Below are 11,637 nucleotides of genomic sequence, written 5' to 3' on the forward strand. Positions count from 1 at the left end.
AACCAATCACTTCCTGATTTTAAGAGACTTCATAAGATGGAACTCATGCCTGGTCCTATCAGTTGAGCCAAATCCAGTGACTGGCTGAGGTGTAGGCCCCAGAGAACTTATTATGATTCTGGAAAATGGATATAGGAAGAAACTTCTCCCTAAGTCCTTGTGTTTATACCCATAGATTATTATATTTTTCATTCCTCATCAGATAATCAATTCTGTAAGAATAGCTTAGTCGTCGTCGTCTTCTTCTTCTTCTTCTTCTTCTTCTTCTTCTTCTTCTTCTTCTTCTTCTTCTTCTTCTTCTTCTTCTTCTTCTTCTTCTCTCCTCATTACCAGAGATGAAACCACTTAAGGAACATCTGAAACCTCCTGGTTACCTGTTTAAAAATTTTAGGAAATTTACTGTCATCAGTATAGTGTAATAAACCCTTTATGTCAATCCCAAAGAACAAAAAATAAAAAAAATGCATGTCTAGTAAGGCAAGATATAATTACAATTTAGGAAGAAATTGCCTTTACTTCTCTGTTACCTGTCTCAAGTTGAGCTTGCACATTGTCTATGCCTTTCTGCCCTCAGATTTTGATTTATCAGTTGTGATATATTCAATATGAATTTCCTCTAGTTATACATGTCTCCTAGAGAAATATTGGAGTGGAGTAGTCTAGTGGACAACCTGCTTTTCATAAGCTCTCAGATGCCAGATATATAGAAGCAGATAAGGTTTGAGTGCTTCTTAAGAATGCTCTAACTTGTTGAGGCTAGACCCATTCATTATAATGTCAACTGTTCCATGAATATCTTCTGTTTCCAAAACTGTCGTGACAGGTATGTAATTGTTAGTAAAGTAAAGTTCTTGCTTTGTAAAGCACTCTCTTCTTGAAAATGACCTTTAATATTCTTTTCTAACAGGAAATTATGATTCATCAGTTCCATTTGATGAAACTTTGGCTCAGTCAGAATTTTTAACAGCATCGATGGCGATCTCCAGTCCCTAAGGACATCTATCACAGTGAAAGCAACTGTGAGAAAGGAGCTTGCTCACTGGGAGCTGTTCTGGTTCCTGAATACTTTCAGCCTGTGAAAGAGGCTGGTTCAAGATCTTTATTCTTGAATGAAGGCTGATCGAATGGGAGCTCACCAAAGCCAGATGGACTGGGACTGAATGAACATGGGATCAAACTGGACTGCTGAATGTGGCTGACAGTTGGGGCAGATTGAGAAGCCAATGATACTGGCACTGGGATTTGTCTCTACTGCATGTACTGGCTTTTTGGGATCATAGTCTATTTGGATGCACACCTTCCTAAGCCTGGATGGAGAGGGGGAGGACCTTGGACTTCCCACAGGGCAAGGTACCCTGCCCTCTCTTAGGACTGGAGGGGGAGGGGGAAAGGTGAGGGGGGTAGCAGGAGGGAAATGGGAGGAGGGGAGGAAGTGGAAATTTGAATGGTATTATTTATAAAGCAATAAAAATAAATAAAATGGAAGACATTGACACATTCTTTTTTTCTTTATGATTATTTTTATTTATTCTATTATGTCCTCTGTCACTATTATATACTAAAAGTTGGTTCTAAAGGCAAGACTCATATTTGACAAAGTAGACTTCAAGCCAAACAATCAGAGATGATAAAGAATACCACTATTAGTAATAAAGAGAACTCTCATTAAGAAGACATAATAGTTGTAAACATATATATACTGAGTATGCGTGAAAGTGCACTTATTTTCATGAAACAATCTTGAAGGGATAGACTGGTCCAGGTATAATACTAGGTCTTCTGGAACCCATTCTCATCAACAAATATGTATATCATCTAGACAAAAACTTCACCGTGGAACATCAGAATTACACTACACTATAGAGCAAATGGGCTTAACAGACTTCTATGGAATATGCCATCTGACCTCTTTAGAATGAACATCTCAGAAGCCTGAGTCCATGAAACATTCTTCACAATAGTTCACAATTTGGACCAAAAAATAAGTCTTAACAAACCATAGACTGAAATAATTTTTCATGTTGTATCATGTCATAATGGAATAAAACTAGAAATCAACAGCAAGAAAAATATAGAGAATGCATACAAAAATATATAAACACACTGAGGTTGAAAATATAACTTTGAATGACCAATAAGTCATAGAAAAATCAAGGAAAAATTAAAAGTTTGTTAGAATCTAATGAAAAGTGAAAACACTACTTATCATAATTTTGGGATATTAAGGGTTGAATAATACACCACTGAATATGAATATATATATCATATAGCTCAGGTGTATGATAGGCTCATGTAAATATTGTTTACATAAAAAGTATTTCTCAGCATCTATCCCCATCCATAAGTAAGGAATGACATTATAATAAAATCAACATACTAATCACTAAAATGTACTACAAATTTTGTCATATATTTTCCAAATTTCCATTATAAAATGAACAAAAAATGCTATAAAATTAAAATGAATAAATAACATGTTAAAGGCTTGGACTTGTGTTTACTGTCATTATACTCTTTGGAACACCTGAAATGGCTATGCATAATTTTGCCAAGTATAACAACATGTTGTATGCTAAATATCAAGGGCTGCAGACATCAAATTTCAAAAGAGGGACAAGATTACATACAAATTGTAACCATGAGATTTTTGGTAACTGGTGACGAACTCTAAAGCTATCATTGAAAACAAAAGTATTAATATGTCACAAATAATATGTTCATTTGAATTAAAAATGGCATTTCCCCAGTTCCCAATTTGGAACCTGTTGTTCACAGAAAGACTTGATTAGAGGAAAAGGGCATTCCATTATTTCTTGCCTTTTTGGTCTGCTATGTATTTCCTTTTTTGTCTCCCTTTTCTGTCTCCCTGTTGTTTGGATCATTGTTACTTAGTTTGTCCTTGGGAAGAGGAACAACAAAAAAAGGAATTTTGCTTTTTCTGTTGGAATAACTCTCCATAGTTTATAGTGTCTCCTACAATAAATTTTGTAAAATTCATGCCAGCCATTATTTATTTACTTTTTACTTCAAGATCATGATAGATACTGTTCTCTGTGCTCCTGTCTTAGAATTCATCTTGCATGATGACAAAATACTTGAAATGTATTACCATTTTCTGAGGTACTTGGTTTTGCTAACAATATCAGTATGGATGGTCTCTTCTCCCATCTTCATCTGTCTCTAAGTTACTTAATGTTTATTTGATAATGTAATTATATTTCAATTAAAATATTTTGAAAAAAAGGGAAAATAAATAAAAAATGGAAAAAATTAATTTGGCTCACAGAAGTGAGCTACGTACATTGTGAAGTTATCAGTTCAAATTTTAAACATTTTAGGGACACTGGTCATCATCAACACACACACACACACACACACACACACACACACACTTTTCTTCAGTCTCTATCATACTCCTAAAGAACAGTAACTAAATTTTATTATTTCTGTAATCAGCATTGTTATATTGACAATAACAGTGTCTAGCACATACGTAGGGGGAAAGGTTGTGTGTTGGTTCCCGGCTAGCTTAGAGCTGACACAATCACACAGAAACTGTATTAATTAAAACACTGCTTGGCCCATTAGCTCTAATTTTTATTGGTTAGCTCTTACATCTTAATTTAACCCATCTCCATTAATCTGTGCATTACCATGAGGTCATGGCCTGCCAGCAAAGTTTTGGCATTTCTGACTCCGGTGGCTGCTTGTCACTTCTCACTGACTTTGCCTTCTTTCTTTCAGCATTCAGTTCCATCTTCCCCACCTACCTAAGTTCTATCCTGCTATAGGTCCAAAGCAGTTTCTTTATTCATTAACCAATAAAAACAACACATAGACAGAAGGACCTCCCACACCATTTCCCCTTTTCTGTTTAAGCAAAAAGGAGGTCTTTAGCTTTAGCGTAGTAAAATTACATATAAGAAAACAGGTATTAAGCAAAAATTACAGTTATAATATTTATATCTACTTTATCTTTTATCATAACTAAGGAAAACTATAACTATAAATTCTTCAATTCCATCAAAGACTCCAGGATATACTATTACCTAAGTAAACAGGAAGTACATTGTAAGCAACTTCCAAAACTCTAGAATTGACAGAGACATCATGCTGCCTGGACAGTCACCCAAATTTTTTTTTTTTTTTTACCATTGGGGCATCCATCTTCAGCCTACAGGCCCATAGTATCCAGCAGACTTTTCCATGAAGTAGGAAATTTCAAAGACAGGTCTGCTTATTTTGGCAGTTTGCCAGTCACTTTCTTCTGTATCCTGCAGAATGTCTCACAGATTCTTTCATGAAGCAGAATCCCCAAAGGAGCGTCTTACCTTTAGGCAAGTTCAGCAGTCATTTCTCTGTGGATCCTGTATGCACAGTTCATTTAACAAACCTCTTCGATGTCCATCTTCCTCTTGAAGTAGATTGGTGCTGCCAGGAGCAGGTGTATCTCACTGTCATGAGAAGTCCTAAATTTTTAAAACATTTACATGCCATATTCTGAAGGTCTCTGAAAGATTTGAAGAATATCTAAGTGAAATATATGTCTATATATCTAGAAAACCTAACTAACATGACTACAAAATTGACAATTATCAATGACTATCTATAACCTATATTTCTTAATTATACATTATATTTTAAAATGAACTACACAAACACAGTACCTTAATCAAGGACAGAAATACGTATATACAGTATAACAAAATTTACCTTAAATTTTTACCAATAAACCAAGGTCCATACCAAAGCAAATTATTCATCTCTACAGCCTATCTCCCTTTAATTTTAATAATTTTAAACAAATAATTATGGACAATATTCGGGAATATGCGTGTAGTTCTGTGCAAATTTCTTTCTTCTGTTTATTGGGAAAAGTAATTTTTTGAGAGGTGTTCAAGGCAACCATTCAGGGGATATTGTTCCATCAAACCACACCAATCTGGAAACAATCCAAAGGTTCTCATCCTCTGTGGAAGCAAGAGAAGAACCTCTTCTCCAAAACAACATATCCTTAGACTCAAATTTGGAAGTCATAATACCTACATAATATACATGCTGGTTTAGCTTAGCAACTCATGCAGTGAAATGTCTCTGTACTTAGCTCATTCACAGTCAAAAAATTCAAAGATAACACAATAATATACATAATTCAGACTCTCTGTGTTTTCTATCTTTACATGGCTTTATTTTAAACTCTCTTTTTTATTTTTTTAAGAAAAGGGGGGAAGTGCTGTGGGACAATGGTCTTTCACCTTGTCACTTGTATTATTTTTAATAAAATGCTGATTGGCCAGTAGCCAGACAGGAAGTAGAGGTGGGACAATGAGAACAGGAGAATTCTAGAAAAAGAACGCAGTCCACAGTTGTGACCCAGCCACAGAAGAAGCAAGATGTGACTGCCTCCCTGAAAAAGGTACCAAGCCACATGGCTAACTCAGATAAGAATTATGGGCAAATGTAAGTTATAAGAATTAATTAATAAGAAGACTGAACTAATGGACCAATCAGTTTATAACTGATGTAGACCTTTGTGTGATTCTTTGGGACTTAGCAGCTGCAGGACTGGTGGGACAGAATACCTCAGTCAACAAATGTTACCCAATGTCTGGACAACTGCATCCACAGAAAGCCTGAGAGAGCTTGGGAAGTAATTCTAGACAGAAAAGAATAGAGTTAAGCATGGCTTATTGATAGCAACATTTTCTCAGGATGTGCTCTGTTTGCTAGGGGCAAATGCATCTCATTTAAGAGAGGCTTCCTGACTAAGCTTTAGCTGCAAAAACTTAGTAGCCCTTTTAAGAAGCTCTGCCACAAAACACTTAAATGGTGTTTATGAATAGCCTACAACATGCTTACTGGTGGTGGCATGGACCGTGAAATGCCATAGAGTTGTGGCAATAAACATGGCTCTGGCCACTACCTCTGCCATGAAGCTAGACTCTCAGAAAGCTAAAGAATGGGCTGGATCCAGCCATCAAAGCCATGGATTTAATCCTAGCTATATTGCTTAGCAAATTAAAGACTCATGTGGTCAGAAAAAGCAAGATATATAGTAAAGATAGATTCAGATGAAGAAAGCCTCTAAATGGTTGATGGTGTGTTTAAAATATATGTAGGCTTGGGAAATAAAAAAATGGATAAAGTTCTTAAAATAAAAAAAAGATAAAAAAGGGTGTGGTGGCACATACCTTTAATCCCAACACTTGGTAGGCAGAGGCAGACAGATCTCTGTGAGTTTATGATGTGGTGGCACATACCTTTAATCCCAGCATCCCAGCACTTGGGAGGCAGATACAGGTGGATCTCTGTGAGTTCAAGGACAGTTTGGTCTACAGAGTGAGTTCCAGGACAAAGATACACAGTGCAACCCTGTCTCAAAAAACCAAAAATTAAAAATAAAAATAAAAGAAATAGAGTTAAAAAAGCCATATAAAGATGGAAACTACACAGAGAATCTGGATACTGTATGTTGTTATGTTCTCTTTGAATTGTTTAAATGCTGAGGAAGGAACAACAGCTGCTAAAAGATATTTGTTTATAAATGCTGCTGAATTAATCTAAGATAGGTATTTTGAAAATACTTTGACTTCAAAATTGAAGTCAAAAGTATGTTACATTGGAGAAGAGGTTTTGCTTTTGTTTCCACAGGAAATGAGAGGCTGTGGATTCATTACGAGTTAAGAAAAATCTGGTTTGATCAAGGAAGAGCCCCTGAGAAATCTCTGATAGGAGCACATGGTTCAGATATCTAAGTTCTACATCCAAAACAGATTCAAGACTGCCGCCTCAGATGATCAAGCCTCACAGGATACTCCAGTCATTACTTGATCATAATTCTAAATTTTCTTTAGGTCCAGTAAGATTATCAGTGCCCCCAATCAGTAGGAAGTAGCCTGGAAAACTACACCCATGTTCCCCCAAAATGGACTGTGGATATTTTCCTTTGTTTAGAATGTTGGTTACAAGTTGTTATAGATAATGGTCAGGAGAAAAGCTAAACAAAGGATATTAGATTCAGAGTTCTTGTTTTTTTTTTTTTTTTTAAAGGGGGCCGTGCTGTGGGACTATGGTCTTTTATCTTGTCACTTGTATTATTTTTAATAAAACGCTGATTGGCCAGTAGCCAGGCAGAAAGTAGAGGTGGGACAATGAGAACAAAAAAATTCTGGGAAGAGGACGCAGTCCACAATCCTGACCTGGCCACAGAAGAAGAAAGATGTGACTGCCTTCCCGAAAAAAGTACTAAGCCATGTGGCTAATTTAAACAAGAATATGGGCTAGTTTAAGATGTAAGAATTAATTAATAAGAAAAGCCTGATCTACTAGGCCAATCAGTTTATTTTTAAAGTAGACCTCTGTGTGTTTATTTGGGACTAAACGGTTGTGGGACTTGGTGAAAAAGAAACCTCTGTCAACACATATACAATAAAATCTTATGAAAAGAACATTATATTAGCCAGACAGCTGGCTCAGTGTTGGAGGAGAATGTGCTAAAGTTTTATACTTACAGTACACAGATAGAATCTTCTGGTTCTGCTTAGTTTATACCTTCAGTTCATGTCAATGCCATAGACAAATCTTGATAATTTATTCTAAAATAGACTCCAGACCACTGCTCTATCTTTCCAATTCAACTTTCAGGTTCTACTTCTTTTTATTTTTTCCAGCATTCAATGAATTGATCATATTTCTTTACTATGATTGTGAAATAAGTGTCTGTTTACCATTTTCAAGGACAAAAGCCTTGATTTTAGCCCAAAACACAAGAAAAAAGTTAACAAAATACATCCCGGAAGTGTGAGTTCCTGCATTGTTCTTACACAGACAGAGCATGTCTTGGGGGAGCTATTCTCCTTAGATTGGAGAGGTAAATGATCCTTACATGTAAGTAAATGCATATAACTTAAATAAAGTAAGGACCAAACTTACCATATCTAGTTCTGGGAGAATCACAGAAAATAAAATTCCCTGGGAAATGGCCCAGAGGAAAAACATTTTATACCTTTATGTTCTCAGTTTCAGATTTATGGTTTGAATAAGAACTTTTCCATTATAAAACTGTTAGCAAAAAAAAGTGTTCAATGAAAAATATACAGACGCTACTTGAGAAATTCACTGATATTACCAAGAAAGTTGGAGAAATTTCTGATTACGTTAAGATTTATAAGAAAATTGGATTAAAAGAAAACATTTGAAAGCATTTCAATCCCCGGGGCATTTCTGAGGGAAGATAAGTCTGTGTGGTATTGACTCTCAACCCCTGTCTGACTAAAGGAGGGACTATTTACCATTCTCGACTTTCTGACACCTCAATGGTTTTCTGAAGGTGGCTGGTTGTACGTTCATCCTCCTCAGGCGTGTCCTCCAAAGCCCTCTGAAGAATCCTCTTGAGAGACCTATGCTGCCTATGCTGCCTAAAGGAACCTACAAAGAAGTAAATGATGGGGTTGGCACAGCTGTTTACACAGGACAGGAGAGCAGTAACTCGGTAAAGATAACAGAAGGGAGGATGCGATATAACTTCAAGCCAGTATATCAGGAACAGGTAAAACCCAAGAGGCAGGCCACAGATTAGGAAGACCACCACTGTGAGTGAGATGGTAACATACAGCCTGGTCAGTCGTTTCCGCTTGGAACCACAGAGGATCTTGGCCAGTAGGGCCACACTGGACCCAAAGAGAAGTATAAATAAAAAAACAAGAAATGCAGTTACAATAAAATCAACATTTTTCCACAAATGATGATTAGCTCGATTCAGGAATCCTGAGAAGTACCAATCAATTATGGCCATCAGAAGGGACAGGACCCAGATTAGGGCACATATGATAGCTGACATGTTTTTTGGTCGGTGGCAGTGGTACCATATGGGCCACAATACAGACAGGCAGCGCTCTGTGCTAATAGCACTGAGTATGCTCAGACCTGAGATATAGGGAATGATTGATACGTTGCCTAAGATTTCTTTGCTTAAATTGTGGGCATAGAAGTTATAGAAATCAGCAATCCGTAGCACTGAGTCAATGAAGTGGCAGCAGAGGAAGAAGGAGTCTGCCAACGCCAGGTTGAAGATGTAGACTGAGATGGCTTTCCTGCGCATGCGGAATCCCAGGAGCCAGAGCACAATGGTGTTTCCCGCCAATCCAACCAGGGCAATGATGACAGCCAGGAAGTGCAGGGTCGGGATTGGACTGCACTTCGGATTCTCAGGCTGGCTGGTTTTATTCATTGGTGTAGATTCTGTGTTGTGGGATGAGATGTTTAGATCCATGCTCACAAATCTTCCAGTAGTGTCCCTGAGAACATAAACCATATTTGAGCATCTTAATATGGTTCCTTTTCCTCAGGACCATGATGCTATGTAGATGTTGTTAGCATTTCTAAATAAATTCATTTATAAATAAAAGGAGAGCAACATGACTGCAAGTCACCTACAAAGAGCTTTAGAGTTCTGGACTGTGGATTCAAACTCAGAGTTTGTTGACTCTGTTGTCTGAGTCATTCTTCCTACACATAACTCAGGACCTCTAAATCACATAATAATCCATGTTATTTTCTATGTCATATTCATATATTCTATGAGACAAACTTCTTCATTCAGGGGGCTACATGGATCAAGCACTACTCCTTTCTGGATTATATTTTTTTCTAATGTGAAAGGATTGAGAAAAACACAGAGGTGATCATGACATCCCTATGACTGAGATGTTCCATTATCCATGGAGAATGAATACCATGTTTTAGGGCCACAACCTGTGGAGCTTTTCTAGGACATTTGTTAAGATGACTGGGTCTGCTGATCTAGATAGGGCCCAGAGGGGCTAGTGCTTAAAGAAAAGAATACTTTCTATATTTTTCAGAGGTTAGATTTTTGTATATTTTGTATCACAGTGTGTTATTTCATTTTTTAGGAGCATGTAAATTTAAAAATCACATTTAAAAATTGTGAGTGTGTGCATATATGCAAATTTTTGTAGAGATCAGAGATCTTGCCTCTAATTTTGTTTTTCCTGGGGGTTGAATTTAGGCCATTAGGTTTGGCAGCAAGTACTTCTATACACTAGGCCATCTCATTGGCATTACATGGTGGCATTGATATTTCTTCAATGAGTTGAAGAACAAATGCGATTCCTTCTATTAGTAGGTAATTTGGATTAAGTAATAAAGTATACATTAAAATGAATGAAAAGAATTAAAAGACACAGACATGCATGCACATGCACATATAATTTAGTTATAAAGAAAAATTTCATTCATTGTAATTTCTTTTATAGATAGGTCTGTATATTTTGGAACGTATATGCTCAAATAATTGAATGTCTTTGCTATGAGAATTCAGGATAACTTTGGCCAGCTTCTAAAAATATTTGTTTCACACTATGAGTCCTGGATTTGGGCTGGAGTTGCGTTTGTTCATTAGTGCAGAAGACGAGGTAGTGAGTTAGAGTAAGGTTGATGTAATATTATAAGGGGATATGAAAATAAAAATGGGAGAGCACTAAGAGTATGTTGTGGAGTGCATGATATCATCTAATTCCTGTCTCTCTAGGGTGTCTTAAGTACAGTCCATTTGCTCAGGAAAGCTTTGTATTAAAATTGTTTATTGAGGGAAAGGCCCCGAGAGGCACATGCAGATACTAAATAGAGAAAAGGATAATTCACATCTGGGGGACTAATATCAGGTCCCAAGAGGAGAGAAACTGCGGGACAAAAATCACAAACACAAAGCCTGCTGCTTCCAGTATGTGGTGAGGTTAAGCATCACGACAGGAACACACTGTGCAGCAAAGGAGCTCATCTAGCAGAGGGTGGGACACAGAGATGGTGGTGCCTGGGCTAGCTTCTCCCTTCTTCCCATTTTGCTGCATTTTTGGGCACTCAGCTTTTTGGATGAGACCATCCACATTCCTTCTTGGACTCCCTGTTTTGATGCTTGTCTGCAGTGCCCTCTCAAACACATTAAGAAGTGTGATTTAGTAATTTTGTAGAATTTCTTAATCCAGTGAAGTTGTCAGTTATGTTTAATCACTAAAAACGCAAACTATATCAACTCTACACCCAAACACATCAGAAAATAATTATGAGTTTCCAAATAAAAACAATAACATGGTCATGATTCTACTTAACACAGATGTCCTGTGTACAACCAAAGGTGCAGTATCTACTGCTTTAATCTCAGCAGTTTTAGAGAACATTGGCAGACAGCATTCACAAATATCTTTGGAGACTTAGGCTAATTTCTTAGTTGTTGTTCTCTATAAGACAGTGTAAAAAGTCAAATGTATAAACTCTCAACTTACAACTGTATAGAGTAAACATTCTAAAACAGAGGACCAGAAGAATGTCAAGAAAATAAGGTCCAAAGTCAGAAGGACTGGTGTATGCATTAAATCTTCATATCCATCAACAAGGTCACATGGCACTGTGATGTGACCTCCAAGGGCTGGGGAATCCCTGCCCTTGTGGATTTTCCAATTGCAGCTCATGTGGCCTTCCTGATGAACGGTCTGTGTTCTCTACCTGCACAGTTTCCAGCAGATCTCCCATGTTTCTGGCATCTCCAGTTTCCTTGGATTTTCATTTTGTCTTCAGCTTCATTCTTACAGTGATTTAATCAATACATTCAATACATGCACA

At 37.0% G+C, this 11,637-nt stretch overlaps 1 protein-coding gene across 1 annotated transcript; it reads right to left on the minus strand.

The window, feature by feature from the left end:
• Positions 1–8,287: 8,287 nt before the first annotated feature.
• LOC119802960 (mas-related G-protein coupled receptor member X1-like) lies at positions 8,288–9,313 on the minus strand. The gene has a single exon (XM_038314161.1). The coding sequence runs from the start codon at positions 9,311–9,313 to the stop codon at positions 8,288–8,290; it is 1,026 nt and encodes a 341-aa protein (XP_038170089.1).
• Between the last annotated feature and the right edge of the window lie 2,324 nt (positions 9,314–11,637).

This window comes from Arvicola amphibius, chromosome 12, assembly GCF_903992535.2.
Source record: "Arvicola amphibius chromosome 12, mArvAmp1.2, whole genome shotgun sequence".
NCBI classification, from domain to species: Eukaryota; Metazoa; Chordata; class Mammalia; order Rodentia; family Cricetidae; genus Arvicola; species Arvicola amphibius.

Excerpts from the sequence above, each read along its gene's own strand:
- LOC119802960 (XM_038314161.1), bottom strand. The coding sequence starts at position 9,313 with ATGGTTTATGTTCTCAGGGACACTACTGGAAGATTTGTGAGCATGGAT.